Raw genomic sequence first — 24,818 nt, forward strand, 5'->3', positions numbered from 1 at the left:
CTGGTCCCGGGCTAGACCTCTGCATCAGGGTCTGCCGCTCCAATCATTGAGCCACACTTCTCCAACTGATGATCGCTGTCGTTTGAGTGTTCCACATATCAGTCACTAGGGTAAAAGGGTCAAAAAACATTTTTGGTCACCTACACTCAAGTCTTGGAACTCCCTGGGCTCTTCTATTCATTGAAAACTGTTTTATTCTCAATGTAATCTGAAGACGAAAGCTGGCTTGTTTCTTCCAATAGTCTATTTTCTTTCTCTCTCCCTGAGTGGCCTAATCAGAAAGCCAAGACATCTGCAGGCATTCAAGCACTGTTCAAAACTCAAAATGCAGTTGTATATAAACAAGGCATACAAAATCTGAAATAAGCAATACGAAGATTCCAAGATGGAAATTACATAAGGTGTTCTATAATAAACGTAATTAACATTTTTACAGGAGTTACAAATCCATGAACACAATGAATGTATTCAGAGCTATTTATAGAATCCCAATGCAGACATGTCATGCTGGATCTGACCTACTTCCAAAGAGTTAATTTATGCGCAGTTAAACTTCAGGGTGCATGTAATAAAATGCATGCTATCCGGTTTGTTAATAGTTTCAATATGTCAGATTTTCCCAGCTTAATTGTATAATCAAGAAGCCAACATTCATTAGACAAGATTTATATAAACACATTTTGAAAGAGGTTCTACATGAGAACAATAAGAATAGTTGAAGCCATAAGACAACAGGAATTGTCTGCAAATGGAAACAAGTTGATGCATTCAAATATCTCTTACAACCATTGCTACTGTGTGAGCACTAAAGTTTATATTCCACCAGTCTCAGTAGTACCCTTTTGTTTGAATTGGAGCTCATTTAAATTAAATGAGTCAATAAAATGTGAAAACCTTATTTTTTTAATAGTTTACCTTTAATTTCTTGCTGCACTCTTCCACCAGCTGTGTTATGCCATGGTAACCGAATTGATGTACGAAGTGGAGCATTTCTCTGACCATCCAAATAACTCAAGTCTTCCAGTTTAGTTGAACTTGTGGCTGTAAAAAAAAAAAGTCTTCTGTTAGTCAGTCTCCAAAAAACACGTAACACACAGTAAGAAAATTTATTTATGTGAACCATTTACAAACCTCAGATGTGCATAATATTGTTACATTTGAATACTCAAAATAATATGTTAAAATAGAACATGCGGGGAAAAGAAATCTAAAGGCGTACAATAGCCACAAATGAAGTAGGAACAAAGATCCTAAGTAGAAACGTCTGGGGGTAAGAATGGGTTATTGGTAATCTGCTGTAAATATTGGCTATTATAACAGCTCTGAGGGAAGAGCAGTTACGTTTGTCTTTTTTAGGTGATCTAGTTTGATAAAAAGAGGGAAAGTAATTACTCTACATAATATGTTTGGGGAGGTAAGTGAATAGCGAAAAAATAATGTCTGTCCATACGGGAGCTTTGTATGATTTGTCTGGAGGCTGAATTCAGCTCCATGAGGGTTTGTGGTAAAGGAATAGGGTGGGAAATATCATAAGGCGAGTTCTATCAAAAATTTGAGCTCAGACACAGAAAAGAGAGTGAGCAAGGCAGGCTCACTCCATACACCAACACATCCCATTCACGAGTCTTATAGTTTCATTATGTTTCTTCGAGTACAAAGTGCAGAGAAAGAGGGGTTTTAATTCAATCCAGCCACATCATGCAACTCTGAGTGTCATAGGAGTTAGGATGAACCTTTCAGATGAAGGAGGAAGTGAATTTGAGGTCCATGTTATTCAACAGTGATTAACGGAACTGAAGTCAGTTTTATTAGAAATATTGTCCGATCTTAAAATGGTTTATCAGTGCCAATTAGACATTAGGCTTGCAGCCTGATCAAAATGCTTTAGAAAACAGAAACACATATTAAACTGTGAAACCCTCAGGCTTTTAGCACACAGATCATCCCTCTTAGTGGGAATATTCAGGAGAAATAAGTGGAAACCCTCAGAGATAACTGCACGAATACTGGAAGTAACTGACCCTCTGATATTTAAGACAGACGCAGAAGTCAAGTAAGCTGCAGTTATATTATCCAAATACGGTAAACAGAAACCCTCACACTAGCATAAGGAGGTAGGATCATCAGAATTTAGGCTTGCCTATTTGCGTTTTATGTAAACATCTTTTTAATTTCTGATAATGTCTTGTCTTGTATGTCTAAGGGTCATACTGGTCCTAGATAAATATTAAGGAGATCTGAGGGTAAAATTAGCTTTTCACAAATATCACCAATCAATAACTGAAGACTGGCAGCTCTTATGAAGGTCTTGGGTAAGACGGACAGTATTCATGGATATCTGAGGCTTCCAAGAAGTTTCAGATCCTACTTTTGAGTGTAAGTCAATCGATGGCCACTCAATCAATCAATCAGGTGTTTGTTAAGCGTGACTACTCACCCGTGGGAGGGTCGCAGGTTCCAGTCCATCAAGGAGGGGGTCTGTCGAAGAGCCAAGTTTTGAGATTTCTTGCGAGATGGGGAGCGATAATGTCTGTCTGAGGTGGAGCGGCCTCTCGATCTGGTCTTTCTGGTGAGGGGGATCACGGTGTAGGAGAGCTAGGCTGATCGTAGGGTCCATTGGGAGTCCGGTGTCATGGAGGGCCTTGTGAGCGTGGTTTAGCATCTTGAAGGGGACTCTAGCTTCGATGGGGAGCCAGTGGAGTGTGAGCAGGTGCTGGGAGATGTGACAGTGTCTTGGCAGGTTGAGGACCAGTCTTGCGTCGGCGTTTTGGATGTTCTGTAGCTTGCGGGTGAGGTTTTTGTTTATTCCGGCATATAGTGCATTGCCGTACTTGAGCCTGCTGGTGACCAGGGCATGAGTGACAGTCTTTCTGTGTTCCAGGGGGATCCATTTGAAGGTCTTACGTAGGAGGCAGAGGGTGTGGAAGCAGGAGGACGAGACAGAGTTGATCTGGCGGTCCATTTTGAGCTCCGAGTCCAGAATGATTCCCAGGTTGCGTGCGTGGTCCGTGGGGGTGGGCGGGCTTCCGAGGGCTGGGGGCCACCAGGTGTTGTTCCAGGCGTCGGGGTTCGGGTCCATGATGAGCACTTCCATTTTGTTGGTGTTTAGTTGTAGACAGCCGTTTTTCATCCATTTGGCGACGGCTTCCATGCCTTCTCGAAAATTGGCAGTGTTGGGTCACTTGGATAGAGGGAGGATGAGTTGGGTGTCGTCTGCGTATGACACAATGTTGAGTTCGTAGGTTCTGACAATGGGGGCGAGCGGAGCCATGTAGACGTTGAAGAGCGTAGGGCTGAAGGAGGACCCCTGGGGGACTCTGCAGGTGGTAAGTGTAGCGTCCGACAGGAAAGGGGAGAGTCTGACCCGCTGCGTTCTGCCGGAGAGGAAGGAGCGGATCCAGTCGAGGGCCTTGTCTTGGATCCCTGCGTCGTGGAGTCTGCGTATTAGGGTGCGGTGAGAGACTGTGTCGAACGCCGCTGAGAGGTCGAGGAGGATGAGGGCTGCTGTTTCTCCTTTGTCCAGTAAGGTGCGGATGTCGTCTGTTGGGGCGAGGAGGGCGGTTTCCGTACAGTATTTTTTTCTGAAGCCGGATTGGGAGGAGTCGAGCATGTTGTGCTCTTCGATGAATGTGGCTAGATGGCTGTTGATGGCTTTCTCGATGACTTTAGCTGGGAACGGGAGCAGGGAGATGGGTCTGTAGTTTTTGAGGTCGGTGGGGTCCGCCGAGGGTTTCTTCAGGAGGGGGTTGATCTCAGCGTGTTTCCAGTCGGGGAGCGAGGCAGTTGCCAGGGAGCAGTTGAAGGTGTGGCAGAGCATGGGTGCTATGGTTTCGGCGGCTCTGTTAAAAATGTGGTGGGGACAGGGGTCCGTGGGGGCCAATGAAACGTTACTAATAACCAAAATACCAAAGATAAGGATATCCCACATAAATATGAAGCAGAGCTGATAAAACGGGATTGCTGAATTAAAAGGATAATAGTAACTGCATTACTGTTTGTAGAGTACCGTACTGAAAAGCAAGCGTGACCAGCCCTGTGTTACAATGCCAAACTGTTCTTCCCCTCACCCCAATAATCTCTCAACAGAGTCAATACCTTATTTTGGATCCCAGTCGTGTTTCCACCTACATGAAATAGCATGCTAGGGCTCACTTTGAATTTCCGTACAAATATTTTCACCTTCGTTTGAGGCAGGAAATATTATAACAGGGAAAGAAAGCAAGTATTTAAATAGGGCAGAGCAATATGGTGACTAACTTAACATACTCCACTGTATAGGTGAACAACAGCATGGTATGAATTTAGCAAAAGTCGATGTTCATTTTTTTCAATACTAGCCCAGTTTTGCTTTAAAAAAACAGATATGGAGGTGTGAGCATTTTCCCAAGAACCAGATGGTTACCTGAAACAGTTTGCAAGGCACTATGTCTTTGATTACAATGTCACACAAGCTTCGTAAGGGATAGGAGAAACATTTTTTATGCAAAATTAAAATTATTTAAATATAGCTCTGCTGTATAGTCACACTCTCTCACTTTCTCGCTTAGGACTGAAGTGTGGAGCTCGACACGAGTGAATGCATGGCCTCTGGACAAGTAAGCAGTAAACCAGTCGCAGTGCTGTAGGTGCACAAGGCTATGTCGATATGGACTTGAAGAGAAAGTTGCAAAGTTTGGGGGGCGGAGCTAGCCCAGCCTGCAAGATGGCCGCTATGTAGGCGAGCCGAACAATCCTTCATTTATCCTCCACTTCCAGCCTGACCCATGTGCTAGAAACCACAGCACTATGCCGCGGAGCATGGTGGTGTACAGAGGCACTCACTTCCGCGACTGAAATCGCCCTAGAAAGCACCAAACACCGCGAGGAAACTGTCGATGGTGCGGGGCCCATAACGCACGCATGCGCGGCCTCGGAGCGGTGTTGCCGGAGAAGCTGTAGAGCGGAGACTGTGCGATCCCTCCCCTGCTCAGAGGACGCTGCTGCTGGGCCCGCGGGACCATTTGCTGTGACACTGAGTGGGGTCGGAGAGCGTGGAGACGGAGCGGTGAGGACCACGGGGCTTCGATCGCGCTGGGGTGCAAAGGAGGGGGCTGCCTGGCGCCGAGAACCACGATCCCGAGCAGAGCAAAGCTGTGGTGAGAGTGCGGCTGGCCGATGCAATTTTGGGCGACGCTGTGGACCCTCCCCGGATTCCCCCCCCACCCCGGATGCGTGGACTGCTCTACACGGTGCCTGAGGACTGGCCCCGTGCTGCCTCTCCTTGATACCTGCTAAGAGGTGTGTGCCTCGCGTGGGCGTAGTGCTCTGAGACGCGCATACAAGTGGCTCCACATTTTAGGGGCAGTTGCCACGGGGGCCCTAACGCTACCAAGAGTACCGCCCAGAACTGTCCTAGGGGTTTATGCCACAACCTGATCAGCAAAGGCCCTGAGGTCGGCAGGTGTGGAGGAGGGGCCGCGAGGCGGCACAGTGTCGGCACACCGCGCTCGTGGGGCCTGGTCCAGGGGCCTATACGACGATTGGACCCAAATGCGCTGATCGTACTATCAAGCATATCCTGAAGCGCACCATTGCCCACCGGACTACACCGCTACAATAAGACCTACCGTCAGCGGTGACGCGTGCACTGTGGGGGTCACTCATTTCACCCCAGGCTCTTGACCTGCCTATCTGTACGCTGCCCAGCACTGTGTTGGCCATTCGTAGCACCCCAGCTTCTTGTCCTGTGTGCAGCCCAACACCGCCTGATACCGGAACAGCGCTTCACTGGTTACAGGACTGCGAAAATGGGTAAGCAGACCTGACTCAGTCCAAGCTGACCTTTAAGACGGCGGACAATACTGGGGCAGAACAATCCTTTGACGCCTGCGGCGGACATGCACTCTGCCTCTGCTGTGGACTTTCAGTCTATGTTTACGACGATTCAAGCAACTTTAACTAACATAGATGGGAAAATTGATACTTTGACCTATAGAGTCGACCGAATGTCCGAACGACTGGATCGGCACACAGAGTGGATCGATATGGCAGAGAGACGGATCTCTGACGCCGAGGGGACAACGCCGAAAAGAAACAAAACAGGAGAGGACTGACAAAGTGCTTGCGGCTCTCATGGCCAAATCAGATGACTTGGAAGCGAGATCCCGCCGCAACAATCTGCGCTTAATGGGCATAGCGGAATCGACAAACACGGGCAATATGGAAAGGTACATTGAGAATCTGCTGGTAACACTGCTGGGTAAAGACATATTCTCAACAGTTTTCATTGTAGGAAGAGCGCACAGATCGTTGGCGCCGCTGCCTCCACCTGGAGCGTGGCCGCGTCCCGTCATCGCAAAACTTCTAAACTACAGAGATCGAGACGCAGCACTCCGAAAAGCTAGAGAACTGGGCACCCTGTCACATGAGGGTATGTCTATCTCCATCTACCCAGATTTCACACAACAGGTCCAGGAGGCGCAGAAAATGTTTGTGGATGTCAAGAAAACGCTGCGTGATCAAAACATCCCGTACGCAATGATCTACCCCGCCCGTCTTCGAGTCTCAGAGGGGGGGAAAGCAAAATCTACAATTACCCTAAAGAGGTGCCTAAATTCCTGAGACAGAGAGGCACGCCAGCACCGCGAAGACGATTGCCCAGAGGTGAACAAGGGACTCTGGAGCACGCATCGGACGTGGAATGAAGATGGTTTCTTACTTACTGTTATTTGCATTTGCTCTTTGACTCGATAGCTATGGTGGTGCCACATATGGACACAGATAAGTGCTCACCACGAACTCATGTTATGATTATTCATGTTTGTTTAGGCTGGGTGGGTGAAGGATATTGGTGAATGGTGCAGTATTATATTCGGAATTGTTATCTGTGATGGTTCCTGGCTGACATGGGGGGGGGGGGGGGGGCGGGGGAGGTTGGTGGCATTATGCATCTAAGGTGACCCCCATGTGACGATTGTCGCTGGGATGCACGGCTGGCTGCTCCTGCCCCTGTGTGTGCATCACACCACATGTTTGCTTTTCTTTGGGATTGTTGGGGGGGGGGGGGGCGATGGTTTGGGTTCTATTGAGGGATGGCTTTGGCGAATTGGGTCTGCTGAAGTGGAGGGGAGGAGGGTGTTGCTTGAAGTTACGTTTATTTGCTTTGATCGCACTGACTGCACAGACAAGACTACTGTTAATTGCCTCTTTTGAAATCACCAACGCGCCAACGACCTTGACAGACATGTTGCACCTGCATGATCATGGGTGAGAAGTACAACTGTATAACATGGAATGTCCATGGAATTAACACACCCAAAAACATTAGACAGGTTCTGGATCGCCATGAGGTTCAAATTGCTCTCCTACAGGAGACGCATCTAACCGTGACCTCCGAGGCTAAAATTGTGCTTAGGTGGGCGGGATATAAGTTGGCCTTATCGTACTCCTCGTATGCTAGAGGGGTGCTCATTCTAGTAAAGTGCGGCATCCAATTTACACCCATTAGAACACACACAGACATGGAAGGACGCTGCTCCATGGTACACGGTAAGCTATCCTCATTGCTGATCACCCTTATCAATGTTTATGGCCCCATTGCGAACGAGCCAGACACCTTCACACGCCTGTACAGCCCTATGCGCGAGTGGCCTGAGGAGCCACAATGTGGGGAGTAGACCTTAATACATACTTAGACCCTCAGCTGGATAAATCGCGACTGCAAGGCCTGCGCACACCTAAAATTGCACGACGCATTAACGATGCTATGTTTGAATTTCGTCTTATAGATGTGTGGAGGCTGCGAAATGGCACGGTCAAGGAGGGTACGCATGCCACACCCACACACAATAGCTGGTCTCGTCTTGATTACTGGCTCCTTAACGGGGAGGCGAACAACTGGGTTAACGATGTGACGATACTCCCGCTTATGCTGTCGGATCATAACCCAGTGCTGCTCACATTTAGCATCGAGACTAACAAGCACCGACCCTTCACATGGCATTTTCACGCGCAGAAACTCTTAGACCCCATCTGCAATGACGCGATACGAACAGCCATAGAACAGTATTTTGCACACAATGCAGGTACGGTGGAGAGCGCGGCCACGCTGTGGGAGGCATTTAAGGTAACCATCAGAGGGGTTTGCATTGGCACCACGGCTGGGATTTTAAAAGACATCTGCGGACAGCTCGATCAGGTTGAACGAAAACTGGCGGAGTCCGAACGCCAATACACACTCACACCTTGTCCTGAAATTTTGGCTCGCACTCACGAATTACTACAAGACTACAATTCCCTGGCGGAAACTGAGATTCGGTATATAGCGCGTCGACAGGTGGCACAAGCTTACGGGGAGGGGGGACGCCCAGGCCGCAATCTGGCCACAAAAATCAAAGTCCGGGAGGACTATCACCACATCACTAAAATTACAGATCAATATGGGGTGGCCCATCATACCCCTGAGGCGATAGTTGAACAGTTCCGCGGCTTTTAGTCTGATCTCTACAAGTCACAGGGAGGTGTGGCGGAGCCAGAGCTGGATGCCTACTTGACAGATATTGCCCGTGTGTGGTTAGCAGACCATCACCGTAAATATTTAGATCAACCGATAGACGAGGCAGATATCAAAGCGGCCATATGTTCGCTGCCCAACCAGAAAGCACGGTGCCGGATGGGCTCACGGCTGAATTTTACAAAGCTTACATAGAATTGGTTACCCCCGACATGCTTGAAATGTATGCGGAGGCGCATGAATCTGGTCTACTGCCACAGACTTTTCGTCAAGCCTTGATCATTACACTGCTGAAAAAGGACAAGGCCCCTGATGTCTGCGAATCTTACCGGCCGCTGTCGTTGATAAATCTCAATGCCAAAATTCTGGCAAAGATATTGGCCACTAGGCTACAAACCCTAATGCCAACCATGGTCCTCCGAGACCAATCCGGCTTTATCCCCGAAAGATCGACATCGAATAAATTACGAACGATCTTTGCCATGTTTCATATCTTAGATCCTGATTTATCCGCCGCCGCGGTCCTGCTGGATGCGGCAAAGGCGTTCGATTCCATTGAATGGGATTATATGTTCCACACACTGAGGAGAATGGGATTTCCACCACTATTTCTTGGTTGGGTGCAACTTCTATATGCTGATCCCTCAGCGCTAGTACGAGTTGGGGGAATGACGTCACAACCGTTTAGAATTTACAGAGGCACTCGCCAGCGATGCCCTGTATCTCCGTTGTTATTTGCGCTGGCTCTCGAGCCGTTAGCGTGCATTATTCGTCAGCGCCACAGAGAATCAGCACTGAATTCTTTACATCTACGCCGATGACATAGTATTGTTTTTAAGAGAACCAAGTCGATATTTGGCTTGAGTGCTGCGGGAATACATATGTTTTGGACTTTATTCAGGTCTACAAATCAATCATTATACCACTTATGACCAAAACAGTATCTCCGAGCATGAACTACCTGTTGGTGTGGACCACGGACCCGGTGAAGTACTTGGGAATCTGGGTACACCGCGACCCCAAACTAGTGATTAGAGAACATTATGGCAGGGCATGCACAAAATTGGAACAGCAGGTGGAAGGATGGAACAAACTACCACTCTCCCTAGCCTATCGCGTGGCGATCGTCAAAATGGTTATACTTTCGCGCTTCCTTTATTTATTTACTGACATTCTGATTAAGCTGACGCGCCAATTCTTCAAAGACGTGCAATCCGCGCTTCTACGCTTGATATGGGGTGGCAAACAGGCTTGAGTGGGCTGGGCCACAATAACGCTCGATTATGCTAAAGGCGGATTTAATGCACCAGACAAATATTTATATTATCTGTGTGCGCAAGCGCAATATGCCTATCATTGGTTCAGACCGCATGCGTATACTCCGCATGTTGCGGTGGAGGACGGGGATGCCCACCCGGTCCCGCTAGCTGGGGTTCTTACACACACTCATAGAGGAACACCTCGAACAGAAATTAACACGGTAGACATGACTATAGGAGCGTGGCAAGCAATAGGCAAAATTACTAACAAACTTCCTATTTATGCACGAGCACTTCCCCTAGCACATCACGCCGCCCTATCTGTAACACGAGAAGAGGGCCCCATCAAGGCCCTGCAGGAAGTGGGTCTCGTGTCCATGAGTGACGTATATCCAGATGGACACTTTCTTACGGAGGAACATCTATCTTACATAACGAGACCCCCGCTACTGTTCCCCTTTACCATTTACAGATTGCGGCGCGCAATCAGGGCTCACTACCGCACATATCCAGATGAACCACCAACACTGCGTGCTCTGCAAATGCTGCTAGTAACGCCGTCTCGACGTAAGCTGGTCACCAAATTATATAAGGAGGTAAGGGGAGAGAGGGTTCTAGCGCCGGACAGAAGCCTAGTTCGGTGGAATCGAAGGTTAACTCCTCCACCGCTAGACAAAGATTGGGAGCATATTTGCAGCCTGACTGGTTCCCTCACACCCAACGGCAATCTGCGAATTATACATTTTAAATACATTCATCAGATTTACTACACGCCTGCCAGCCTGCATAGATATGGCCTTAGAGACACAAGTAACTGTAAACGCTGTGGCCACCCCGGCGCTGACTTTCTGCACCTTGCATGGGAATGTAGACGAGTAATGTTGTTCTGGGAGGGTGTACTGCAGCATATAAAAGAAATGACGGGGGGTTATATTACAATGTACGCCTACAATTTGTTTGCTATGTTTTGTGCCACAGCTGTAGGGGGAGACGGGCTGGTTTATGCGCATTGCACTTTTGTTAGCCAAGCGACGTGTGGCATTGCATTGGGAAAGTGTTATAGCCCCAACTACAAAAATTTGGGTCAAGGACATTGTGTATTGTAATGAGAACCTAGCGTTGTATGCAGAGGAACTGCCCACAACATCTCGACCAGGAGACATATGGGAACCGCTCAGACAATATCTGCATCATCAATCTGTCAATACCTCACAGACTGTCTTGTGGACTTTGTTGTAATAGTCACCTCATCGAATTGTTAAGGTGTATTACGTTGGTGACTTGCTAACTATCACTATTGTACCAATTCATGTTTGATTGATCACAGCATGAATGTAAGTTCTGTAACTGTTATATTGCTCTTTGAAGCAAGGTCTCAACATCTCGTTTGGAAATACCAATAAACAGATTTAACAACAAAAAAAAGTTGCAAAGTTTGCCGTTCCTGGTCTCTGTGGATCCAGAAACAATAGCACAAATCATAAGGATGGAAAAAGACAATGAAGCCCAAAAGTGTTCAGTACCTGTCACATGATGAAAGAAAAGGTTCACAGTGAAGTATATGAATCCTCTGTGTAAAGTGTACCCAAGAGAGGTTCTGGCTATTCCAAATTGTGTACAATGTGTATCTTGGTTTTTAAACATAACATTTAAAACTCCAATGAACTTTGTTACCCATAGGCCTAACGTCATCCTTTATTTCTATACTAGGGTCCACTGCCTTTCCTCAGTAGCCCTTCATGTACCTAAAACCAAACAAGAAACTAAACAGTGTCTTAACAGTTTTCACTTTTAAGCCTCTTTAAGGATTCTGTCTTTCAAACAGTAACATGAAAGTTGTTCTTGTGTTTCAAGTTCAAATGGAAAGGGTCAGAATACACATTCTGAACCTCCGAACTAAGATCCATTGCAGTGGTTTTTAATAAACTGCTCTTCCATAAATTCAAAATAACAGATTTCATAACATGACCACGCTGGAAAGGTTCAAGAATATTTAAAAAAACCTTCAAATATTCATGTCGGACCTGTTTTTCAAGATCCACTCTGTCTGAAATCATCATATGGAACTCATACACTTTCAAGACATTTAACCAATAGTCCCTAAAATCGAGACAATGATGTTTGGTCTTCAATATTGATCCATAGTGAAGATCTTTCGCACATATCCCTGGCAACCAACCAGGGATATAAAACAATTTTAAAAAGCTGTGATAATTAGGGCATTAACAAGCACAACATCAATGGGGGAGGCTTTTTAGTGAGACACTCATGGTCTATGTCGGTAACAAAAAAATAATTAAGTTATAGATGCGATTTTCATACCAACCAAAAAATGGCAAGTGTGTGCAAATCAAGTGAACCTACAACAATTCATGCAGCAAAAGTGACATATTACAGCTTTTTTCCATTACTGTTTGCCAAAATCATTGACCTACTAACGTGAAGACGGGGGGTTATGTTTAAAACATTATTCTCCGCAAATATGCTTTATGCACTTACTTTCTAATGAAGCCAATTAGCATATATTTGAAAGATGCTGCAATGGAAGTGTGCATTAGCATCCTTCGACATTTGTTACTTTAATCTACAACACCACTTACACTCTTGGCACGACTAAGTAGTTTTGAAATTTAAAAACAAAATCAATGGCCAATGCTATTTGCTTCAGCTTGAGTACAACAGGGATTACTGCCAAATCACGTGCACAGTGTTAGCTCTGTGGTTAAGATATATGTAGACTACGCGCACAAAAACAAAAGTTTAGTTTGCAGGACATGTAGCTGAATCCAGAAACCTGTGGTTTGGTTGCATGACGTTAATTAGTGGTTTTCCCTAAACACTGGCAAAAAAAACACGTTCATGAAAAAGAGAAAACTGCACAACTTAGCAGCACTCAAAATAAGTAAGCATTACCTGAAATACTGCAAATGGTCATTATCATCCTGAACAGAATTTAATTAAATTGAAAACATGCTCGTTTTACTAAACATAGAGTTTTCAATGAGGCTGGTATAGGTAGTACTTGACGTAATATTTTTTAAAGTTGGCAAATCTATAAGTCACCTGCCAAAAAGATAACATTTAAAAATATGTGACTAAAAAAAAACCACACATTTTATCAACATTGATAATTAACATCGAAGACTTGTCTCAGTGAATGTATGTTGTTTAGTAGAAATATGCCTATTCTGTAGGCTACACAATAGAGCCCTAAATGATGGCCACTTGCTAGGGTGCGTCAGAAGCTCAATGAAACTCTTTCTAAACCTACATTTTACTTAGAAGCCTTAGGACATTGCTAATGAGGCTGCAGTAAAGAAAGGGCCTCCTCAGTTATGGGTGGGGTCTTACTTTTAGGCATAATAAAATGAGGCAATATATCTGCTAATCACCTGTGTGGCAAGAACTGGACAAATGTTTTTATCGCCTTCTGGCGACAACAGGTGCTCTGCTGAGCTAAAATGTTGTGCAACTTCTGTTAAAATCTATGCACACTGCTGGCATGGGTCAGAGTTGGGTTTGCACTGTAATACGGATGGACACACTCAGACTAGAGTGGTTTGGGAGTATGGTTATAAACCATCGAGTCTCTTTGGCTCCTTCTTGATAGCCAGGTAGGGATGAGCTTATCTGTCGCAAAAGTGTCCTGGAGAAGCTGCAGATGTTTACTGTCCACCTGCAATTACCCATTCGAATGCAGCTCTCAGCTTACTTTGCTGCACAATGGATCCTGAGGGACGATGTTGGACAGTCCTCTACTTCGGAAACAGACCTCTGCTAATTCAGCTCTCTGCCTTGACAAAGCTGTTGGAAATCCAGAACTTCAACACAGCACAAGAGAAAACCCAGAACTGCAGGGATGAGTACAATCTGTATCAAAAGGAGACCAAGATTATTCTGGTGAAGTTTTGCTGAGCTTTGCTCCACTCTGATACAATTCTGGATAGCCCAGACTCAGCCTACTCACTGTGGCTTCCGGGGCAAGCATCCTGAAAATTGAGATCACTTCTGTAGCAAAGGCACTCAAGAGTGCTCACCGTGTCACAAGTCCAAAACACTACCTCCTACCATCCCTTGGAAAATGTTTTTTTCCCCCCAAGTCATGCTTATTTTGGCAGCAATCATGAGATGGGTGGAGACAAAAGTCATTGCCCAGAGAGGTCCATGCACATACGGAAGAATAGTTACTGGTGATGACAGTGTAGGCTGGTGGCTCCACAAGAGTCCAACCTCCCTCCCCACCTGTCCATGTCTGGAGATTTTGATAACACATTCCCTCTAAACTAAAGAAATGTGTCTGCTTGTTCAGTCATCTCCTGCCTCCAATCAGCCAGAATTACAAGTGCTGCAGCCTGCATTTGGTTTATTTTCTCTAAGAGGCATGTTTTGATTATCCACAGTATTTGAAGAAGACTGGCTGCTACTTAACTTGCCAATATCAACATTTGAGGGAAAGTAGCATAATTTGCAGAGAAGTTGAGTTGTATGTAAAAATAGAAAGGCAAGCATATTATATTTTAGAACAAAAGTGAAAAACGTTAGACCGAACTGTTTGACTGCCACAATGCTATTGTGTAAATATCTGCTCAAACGTCTGGAAAAAAAGACTGGGTATTCATATCAATAGTCAAAAACAGTTAAAACTTTTATGGAAAACAAAACGCCCAAACCCACACTGAAGTCTACAGGCTACTAAGGACCTATTGCTTGAAGAAAGCTCAGCTTGCTACAAAAGCACAAAATACCATGTTTATCATATATAAGGCTTCTTACTGCAGTTTTGCCACAGTAAAAATGGATGCAATCTACCTAAATTAATGGTACACAATTTACCAACCTCAGGGGGATAGAGGTCCCAGTTGAAAACGCCAGGATTACAACTTACGAACTACATATCACAGCAGATGTCAGGGGCAAATACAGAACCGATGGAGCAATCCTGACAGCTATGGCTACAAATGCTAGCCATTTGCAGCAACTGAGTGTCAGGTCCAGACACCCAGCATTTAAATCAAGTGAAAACTGTTTGCACAGCTCCACTGCCATGGAACATCACTGCTGTCACCATTTTTACTACCACAGAGACATAATGCAATTTTCAATATTTACAGTAAATTCTAAATTTCAGGTGATGGTCAATTCATTGTGCAGTATCCAGCAAAGCATTTTAACAAAACTAACTGTAGACAAACATGGTGTACACTCTCAGGTTAGCTGGATAGATATAAGGGACTACTCTCTGTGGGATTTGCCTTCCAGGTTCACTCAATCTGGTAATTGTATGTACATCTGCTACAAACCGCTTTTTCACCCCCCTGCATGATTATAAATCATTATTTGTTTTTCTACTTTCCTTCAAGGAAGAATTTGTCTAGCATGCACGCAGGTATATTCACTCCCTGTGGTGGGGTTCTGAGGGTCATGTGTATGTGATTTCTCTACAGGTCCTCTGTCCATGCTCAGTTTATCATGTCATTACTTTAGGTCCGAAGAGCTCTCCATCAGTACCGGTGAGGCACATTAAACAACTATGTTGACCAATGGAATCAGGATCCCTTGCAACAACACAACCAATCTCATGGAGGCAGAAACATTACTTTACTGTTCACTGACACAGGTTTCTCATTTCTCCTCCAAAAAGACTGATACACCAACATGTCTTCCCTGAGTCCTGAAGCTTTTTAAAATCACTATTATCTCCCTTTTGAGAATTCCTATTTTGATGTTAAGCCAGGCACTGTTATGGACAGTTTCTAGTTTTGTATATTACCCACACCTCATGCCCTCTTCAGGCTCTAAATTAAGGAATTCGGAATTTTGGGCATCTCATAAATCTGATGTGTTTTATAGCGATTAGCCTCCAAGACTCTAATCTTCTTGTCTGGTGGTGCTGAGGGTAAGGATGCAAGTCCTTTTCTTCTACCCAAGGCAGCAGTAACAGTGACCAACAAACTGTGGGAAAACAGGAATACATTATGTTGGTAGCAGATATATACTAAGTGTCTCTATATGTTCTGGGAGAACAAAGAGGGAATCAGCTAGTCATCAAAACAGAACGGAAAAAGTTAGCAAAAGGCACCATGCATCAAATCAATGAATACTGCACCCCCACTCATATCTTCCAGAAGAACAGTCCTTCTAACCTTATGAACAACAGGTACTCCCACTATATCTTTATGTTTACTTTCCCTTGGAAAAAGCACAAGGTGGACATGACTAAATAGAAGAGAGCCAGCAATAGAGGATCTTTGGGGGGGTTGATAGTATCTTAGGAGCTACAAGAGACTGGCTAAGCATCTAACTCAGTTCAACCAGAATATGCAAACCCTAGAGGGCCCATATTTCAGACATACTCTCACAAACATTGGCAAAGCTTGCACTGTGTGAAGTTTTCTGTGGAGTTGCCTAAAGTTGTCGTCTACGGGAAGGAGTTAAACGAGTGCAGCCTGCGGGCTATTAACCTATGGTGTGAAGCCCCTACCATAACTGGAGAAGCTGCTTCTGCCACTGACAAATCTACACTGGCTGTAAGTGCAGTGAGTGATTGTCACATCATCAAAGCCATAATGAGTCAATGGCACAGTGTAACCATCTGTGAAATGCTGAGGCCACGTCTTGTTCACTTGAGATCTTGTAACAGACAAGACGCTAAGAGAGCCTCACATGCACAAGGCATGAAACTACTTGAGGAATGCCCCCTGATGCAGCAGTGTTGGAAATGGAGACCTGTAGCATCAGGGAATATGGCCATGGGCAACAGGATGCACTCCAAGCACTGTCGCTATCTAGCATCAGATAACGCCTGACTACCAACATGGTAGAGACCCAGGGATTTCTGCACAATAGCCTCAGGACATCAACATCCAGATAAAACAGGCTGTGCCAATGTATGTCTTCGAATGCCCCCAGCCTTTGGCTGAATGTTCCAAGATCTGAGAATGTGTTAATCGGACCCAGAGGAAATGAGAAATCAATAGGTCTGCTGCACTCATCAGAAAAGTCAAATACAGAAATTCTGAATTAGGGTCCTTGGCATACATTGTCTACTGCAATACAACATTCTGCAAACACCAACTTGAGAACGACAGCTGTCAAATAGTTTCTGTAGCAGTGCTGCAGACAGTTGGTTGCGGTGATTATAAACTTCGGAATTTGCTAATTCAACCCAAACAAGTTTGGGAACTAACACGAAGATTCTTCATATGAGGTAAATCTGGCAAGGACCACTAGTACTGCAATGGGCTTTTTCTCTGCTTTTTGGGGGAATATTAAAGAAAGATAACAACCGAACCTAAAAAGTGAATTTGAAAGCAGGAAGAAAAAAGACCTTGCAGTAAAAGAGAACTCAACAAAATGCTAGTTTGCACAAAAAAGGAGAGTTATGCTGCTTTTGTGTAATAGAATGCATAGGTGCATTCTGCTAGAAAGTTTCACAGACTTCCCAGAAAAATAGCACGATTGTTATGCTCTTCATTTGGCTTCAAATGTGACTGATACACCTGGTGTGGAGGACCTTATTTGAAAAGAGAAAGCAATAAATAGGTCAAAACAAGGAGTTTCTACAACCTCATTGTCCTGTAAATAATAAGAGTTCCTATCCTCTAACTAAATGGCACTCAGCTTATATAGCCTGGAATGATAAAAAGCTAAGTCTCTCCTGCTAGGATTCAAAGTAGTGACCACAGATTGCCTAAAGATCTCAGCAGTATTTGCTCAGATCTCTAAACTATCTTTCTGAATTGTATTAGCAAATCTAACAGAATTAGTATTAGGAGCAGTATATAAACTACTACTATTACTAGAAGAAGCCACGCGTAGCAGTAGAAGCAGCACCAGAGATGTATGTAGTAATTAGCAATAGCAATCCTAGGAGCAGAACTAGAAATTTCACCAATATCACTTTTCCAAATGTAGAACTAACACTTGTATCAATGCTGGAACAATACTGCCTTAGTAGTGTTCCCTACGTAGTAATGCTAGCAGTAATGGAGATAGGGTGGGCAGGGTGATCAGGTGTATCTGTCTATAATGCTGGAAGCAGGACTGACAAGTATTGGTCTATGGGGACACAAGGGGGTCAGAAGTGTTTAGTACATAAATAAGCCAGTACAAACATGGGGGTCAGCACTGACAGCAATAGCAGTCTATGAGGTGGTGGCAATATTTCCCAGATAAATGTTCTGGTGGAAAATTAAACACAATGTTATCTTTGTTTGGAACTTTTGCGATTGTAACAGTGCATCGGACTACATTTCACCCATTCTTCTGATGTGCCAGAAGAATTAAAGACAGTATACAAAACTGAAAACATCCTAATGCAAAATGATTACAAAAAAGTAAAAACAAAACAGAAGGAAATAGTTTTAGAGAGGAAATCTGTAAGCCAAAACAATAACAAGCAGCAATGTTATTTTTAAAAGTGTGCACAACATTCAACAAAGCTTTGAGGGTTATGTTTTGAAACACTAAACGTTCTACTGTTCAGAAACTGTGTGTGACGTTACTCTGTTAGCATTGGATCTACATCTTGACTAAAATGTGATTTTCAATCAGAAATAGTAAATGTTTTGGAATTTGACACACTTTTGAATATTGTACTGTAAACATAGGCTGATGTTTCTTTCAGGTTTGGGTTCCAGTTGTAGAATTATATACTATTGATATTTTAAAATATGTGTTTTACTCATTTTATGAAAATAATTGGTGAATGTTTGCAATATTGGCAGCCTTGACGAAGTCCTTATGTGGATGAAACATGTCAGATGTGGATGTTCAAATTTTCATAAATTAATAAGCAAAATAAAGTTTTGGAATCAAAAACACTTAACGACCCGGGGAATTTCTCATCTTTGTGGACAGCTTTTAGACCAAACTGATTATAGTGGTTACAATACTACTGTGTGCACACTAACTTGTGGAAAATTGTATATATTCTGTCATATAGATGGGACTGGGTCCTGTGGTGGCTTGATCCATAGAGTTTGTACCAGTCTAATACATTGGAGTATGGATATTTTGAGCCAGATCATATGGGGCCCTAGTTACCACTATAAATCATTTGGTGCTGGATGTACACGGGTGATAAGAACTTAATATGAAATGAGTTTTCCACAATGAAATTATACTGTTTTGAAATACCTTTTGTATAATATTAAAGAAACAATTTAATGTAGCTTGAAAAACGTGCACATATCGAGGATAAAGACCACAAGTAGTACATAACATGAGCCAAGTGTTGGCATTATTGTTTTCACCTTTATAAAGGACATTTTGACATGCAAGACAAGCATTCCAATAATCAAACATATCCCTTTTACCTGCAACTGAGTTAGGCCTCTGCATGGCCAGGGAGCTGCTGCTCGGTGTATAAGGAACAGGCCCATCTCTAACAGGAGCTTCTGGTTTGGACAGACTCTCCAAGGACCCAGGCGACTCTTCCTCGACAGGCGAGCAGTTGTCCGTCCTCCGATCTGCAACGGTTCCATGATGGCCGCCTGCTCTTAAACTTCCATCCTTGCTCCATTCTAGGCTGGAACCACTTCTGTCATCATTCTCCGATGAACTTGTGATGGTTGCTGTGGCAGAGAAAATATATCACTGAAACCATTGAAAGAGTAATCGGTTTAATTTTGAAGTATTCAGAGCTCCTGCTATTAAAAAAAAAAGTCTTACTATTTCAACATTTATCATCAAGAATTCACATCACACCTTTCAGGACAATTAAAAAAACAGTGTGTAAATGGAGAACAAAACTGCTCACAGCTGCAAGAATGGAGCATGACAACCACATAAAGAGAAAAATAAACATTTGGTAGAGCTCACGTAGGTGTTAATTTTCAACAGAGCTAGGCAAAATTAAAAGGAATATGTATCCAATCCGACTTCACATAATCAGGTAAATTGCATCACACCGGATGGCATGACCACTTGCACCTAGGACAGAAGTAAAACCTTTAACAACAATCCGCGGAAGATGTTATGTGAAACTATATGCCAAACATCAATAACTTACCATGCTTTCTTGTAAGCTCAGCCCGATGCGACATTATTGAGGGGGTCATGCCTTTCAAACTCATGTTTGTTTTAATGCTCTGATGACTTTTTACTCTTGAACCATTGCTATTGGTCGGATGCATAAACCTGTGAAGGCTTTGTTGCTCATTTGTCTGTTTGTTCTCAAAATGTCAATAAACAGATTTAAAAAAAAAAACGGTGAAATATTTACAAAACCTGCATACTCATTAAAAAATAGCCTATTAGTTGAACAAGGTGATAAATTAACCTACCCATAAAATATCATGTTGCATAACAAACATCAGTTTGAGAGTTTAATGAAAATGTTAAGGTAACTAATATTTTATTTGTTATTGCAGACAACAGTTTTTTAAACAAGTAGGCAAAAATGGTTGTTTATAATCAGAATCTTGAATTTTCTAACCTGCATAACTAGAAAAGCATAAGAAAAGAACTCAAAAATCGAATGTACTTTGCATGCGCACATCTGTGTATTGAGCCCAGATGCAATTTTAAATAACTCTGTGAAATCCAGCATTTTTTTTGTCTTTTCGCTATCAAGCTATTTCAAATAGTTTTCACTTGCAGGACACATGACACATAAAATCTCTCAAAGGAAATGCAAGAGACAGAGTGACATTTTTTTGTTTGAAGTTTATAGTACCTGGCTTGTGTTTGTGGGAGCAAGGTATGCCCTAGTGTTCATTTTCATGCATGATCCTGTCCAAATATATTTCAAATAATTTGCGCATTTTTCATGATAATTCGGCTTATTTGAAAAAATTTATTTTGTTTTAACCATTTTTTTTTTTAGCATTATCATTATTTCATTAAGTACAAAAACTGTTTAACAAGTCCATGATTGAAAGAGTGTAACAGTCAACACAAAACCATACGATAATAAGCATACCACAAATGTCTCACCATCCCTTCCCTCCCTTAGTTCCACGCATTCTCCTCTGGAGAGTATATTGTTAAACGTTCTAATAAGGTCACATATTGTCCAGGTCCACCAGACAACCTTCTAAGAGGGGTAGTAAGATTCCAAGGAGTTGTATTTAGCTTAGGATCTCCACCTTACACCGTTTCCACCTCTGTGCAGATGGGTCTTCACTAACAGTTATTGTACATGGATTGCTGCTGCTATTGCTTATACGTTTTTCATTTTAGGCAGTAGTGTTGTCGTTAGTTTGATCTGTCCCCATGAGGTGTTCTATCAATGCCTCAGGGTGGCATGTTGTCGTTGTTCCTTCCATCATCAAACCTAAGTTAGTTCATTTCACTGTCCTGCAATCAGCTTCTTACAGAGACTCCTTCATTCTTCACTACAAAGCACAATGCTTTCTAGGTCTGCCTAGTGTACTAGCTCCTTCCTCCAACTATCTAATGCGGGAGGTGTTGTTACCTTCCACTTCATCGTAACTGCACGTTTGGCCAGCAACAACACTAAGCCCATAGATTAAGTTGTTACGTTCTTTCTTTTGGGTCATTTTTGTATGCCAAGCAGGCTAGTCTCAATGGTCCCTATGTCTTGCCTCCCTACCGTGAACTCGAGTGTCTATGACAGCCCATTAGTAATCCTTCAATACTGGGCACTGAAAAAATAATTCACAATTTAGCATGTGTGCAATTTCTCTCATGCAGTTTCTTTTCACAACTACTCTCTCATAAAGATCTTTTTAGATTAACAACCCTCATTTACACTTTTAATAATTTATTTATTTAAGGTTGAGCATAGTGTTAAGCAGGCTCAGACAGCCACGAACAGGGGGAAAATCAGAGCACAAAAATAGGCAGGCTAAAGATGACAGTGTCTCTGCTCAAGGTCTAAAGAAAAATGCAAGTGACATCAAGACTGCAATGACCGGGGGGAGGAGCCAAGATGGCGACCGGGACGGCAGCGTAGGCTCCCGGCTCCGTGAACCTCCGCATCCCGCACAGATATCCTGCATGAGATCCTTAGCCTGCGCTATATGCCCGTGTTGGTGAATGAGAGCGGCAACCGATCGTGTGACTCCGAAGTTTCTGGCGGCAGTATCGCCGGAGAAATGTCCATTTAAAGTTTGCGGCCTGTGCAACCCTGGAACCGGGACCTCGAGTGGATAACATGGCCGGGCGGCAGTTCAACAACAGCGGCCTTTGGTGACTGGGTGGAGTCGGACCAACCGGAGCGGTGAGAATATCGGCCTACATTTCGCCGTGGTCGTTCCTACCACTAAGCGTAGCGGAACGAGTGCATGCCCGAGGTGGCTAATCCAAGATTCCCCGGTGATTGCCTCAGCCTTCGCCGGTGAGCTGCCCGGCCGCCGCCCGCAACTCGCCCTGATTCTGGCGGACTGCTCCCGGATTTTCGCGGGGGCAGATCCGTGGTGGGGATGATTGCTGCCCGTGACCACACACCGGGTATATTTTTTGCCTGCCCCCGAAACCCTGACTCCAGTGACATGGAACCTGAGGCGCTTGTCCCTGAGTCCTGGTCCCAATCTGGGTTGGACCTACCCAGCGGCCATCTTGACAGGACGAAGTCTACCATCCTGTACACTGGGTCGCAGCACGATTGGAAGTGTGCGACTATGAGGAGCGTAGCGGAGCGAGCGCCGAGAGCTGTGCTGGGGTATGGTGATCTTCTCGAGGCTCTCGGTGCCCTTCATTCCACCTTGGTTCACGGCGCCTGGGTATTGGGGAGTAAGCTCGATGGGGTGGCATCAGCGTCGGAACAGTTGATGCCTGCCTGTCCCCAGGTACACGGGGACTTCCTACACCGCACACAGGAGGACAGTGTCGTGGCCGGCCCTGTGGATAGTGACCAGCTGGAAACTCCGGACAGTATCTCAACGTGTGATCGGCTGGCTGTCGGTCTGGTCTGTCCCGGAGGTCTTGGACCTGAGTGGGGGGGGGTGGCCTTGTCCCGTGCGCGGCCTCCGGCAACCCAGGCAACATTCCAGCAACGGTCGCCTGCTCTGGCTGATTTCGCCTTCTTGGACCTTGTGTGCAGTGCAGATCCTGGGGCAGCACTGGGAAAGACGACTCTCCATACTGCTGACTGTGTTGGTGATCAGAGACTTCCACCCTACCTGTGTGTGTCGCTTCCTGTTCTTTTTTGGACGCTCCTCTTCTTTGTAGCATTGGACATGGCACTGGGTCGATGGGTATGCATGGGTAGATTCGCAAAGAGTGGCCAAGGATAAGGCTGATCCTTCAGAGGTGGTCATCTAATAGGCGGGCGGGCTCAGGGGTTGCGTGCTCTCACGGCATAACTGTTAGTGTAATAGGCGCATAATGCTCCCCATTCTTCTTTGATTTGGTCGATTCTGTGTTGCTTATTGTTTGCTTTGGGGGGAAACAAATTGTGCGGGAGGGAGAAGCCGGGGGCATGTTTTGAAGGCCCTCCTCCAGTTTATTAATATTCTCTCTACCCCCCCGTCTGGTGGGGTTCTTTTCTTACTCCTCTTTCTCTGTTTCTTCTATATTTCGGGTCTGGTTCCGGGGCGACAGGCACGCTGCTGGGGGGGGGGGGGGGCCGTACTCATCTGCAGAGGTGCAGGGTGGGGGGTTGGGGGAGGGGATCCTTTAGTCTTTAACCCCTTTTTTTCCATGGCCTCCTTTTTCTTCTCTTATACTTCTTTGTCTTTCTTTTCTGGGATCAGCATGGTAGAACTCCTTCGTCGTTAATCGCTGCGTTTTCATGTGTGCCACAATTCCCGTGGTGTTTTCTGGGTTTTAGGGCAGGGGACTGCAGGCGCAAATGGCCGTGATATTCCTCCACATCCTGAACTTTTAGTTTCAGCGCCATTGACTAGATAAATTGCTGTTTATTGTTGACGTTTATTATTCTACCTGCCATTTCTTGCTGCCGGGAAACTGTTTGGCACCTGATCCTTCCATCCTCCCTTATTATAAAATGAAAACCTTTTGTATCCTGGTCTCCTACTTGGGCTGTTCAGTGGCCGAGAGTATACCAGCATGGAGATTCTGCTCCCCGAGGTGCTGCCTGTGATAAATATTGATTTCTGTTACTTAGCGGCCGGCCCCGGGGGTTGTAGGCCCATACTTGTTATTGGTTGAAATGTCAATAAAGGTTTTTCAAAAAAAAAAAAAAGACTGCAATGACCATCGAACCAGAAACAGATATAAAATCCAAAAACAATATACAATAAAAAAAGGACTGCTATTAGCAAAATGTTAGAAAATTATCCTGTTTCTAAAACACATATTCTTGTTTTTCAGCAAACTCATCAAGGACTCAACACCAAAAAGGATTTTTGATAACATTAACTGAGAAAAAAGAAAATATCCCACCAGTTTAACAAAGAATGGATGTCATCATAAAAACAAGCAGATAATGGTGTTGCAGTGGTTGCTATTAAAGTAAGTGATTACACTAAAGAGTGAGACAATTAATAGACACCACTACTAACAAACCTGTATAAATAGATTTCACAGAAGGCTTGAACAAGAAAATGATATATGTGGTTGTAAAACAGGAGCCAAATCTCACTGATGAAACAGCAGTTGATGTACTTGTTCATCCAAGACCTATACCCAAGAGTCATTGTTCCCGAAATACACAAAAGGAACAACCCTGGCCGTCCCATCGTCCCTGGTAATCAGCCACTGACAGAATATATTTATTATGTTAAACTGAACTCCACCTCGTTTTCTTCCATGAACTTCCATCATTTGTTAAGGATTTCAGTCACATGTCTTAGATAATTGAACATTTAAACCAGACCTTCACATCTGATGATGACACTCTCCTAGGGACATATCTTTCATATTACTTCACTGTAAATCAATATAGCACACGAGGATGGTCTTATGGCACTATGTGAAGCTCTTAACAAAAGAACCATTTAAAAGCCAATAACTAAAGCCTTTACCAACATAGCCAGACATTTTTAAATTAAAAATTGTTACTTGCAATAGTAAAAACTATTACTTGCAATAGTAAAAACTGTCACTGCAGATACAAGGCACTTCTATGGCTACCCAGATGGCTGAATCCTTTGTGAACATCTTCATGGGCAAACTAAAACACCTTATAATGTGTCCTT

The 24,818-nt window shown here is 44.2% G+C and overlaps 1 protein-coding gene across 5 annotated transcripts in view; it reads right to left on the reverse strand.

Annotated features, from left to right (window-relative positions):
* Window positions 1-24,818, reverse strand: part of TANC1 (tetratricopeptide repeat, ankyrin repeat and coiled-coil containing 1) — a 740,414-nt gene that overhangs the window by 295,560 nt on the left and 420,036 nt on the right. For all 5 annotated transcript variants that reach the window (XM_085645503.1, XM_085645500.1, XM_085645502.1 and 2 more), the window contains 2 exons: window positions 19,068-19,325; window positions 916-1,041 (listed from right to left, as the gene is read on the reverse strand). In XM_085645503.1, coding sequence (XP_085501629.1) covers window positions 916-1,041; window positions 19,068-19,325 — 384 coding nt within the window. The remainder of the gene's footprint in view (window positions 1-915; window positions 1,042-19,067; window positions 19,326-24,818) is intronic.

This window comes from Triturus cristatus, chromosome 3_1, assembly GCF_964204655.1.
Source record: "Triturus cristatus chromosome 3_1, aTriCri1.1, whole genome shotgun sequence".
Classification (NCBI taxonomy): domain Eukaryota; kingdom Metazoa; phylum Chordata; class Amphibia; order Caudata; family Salamandridae; genus Triturus; species Triturus cristatus.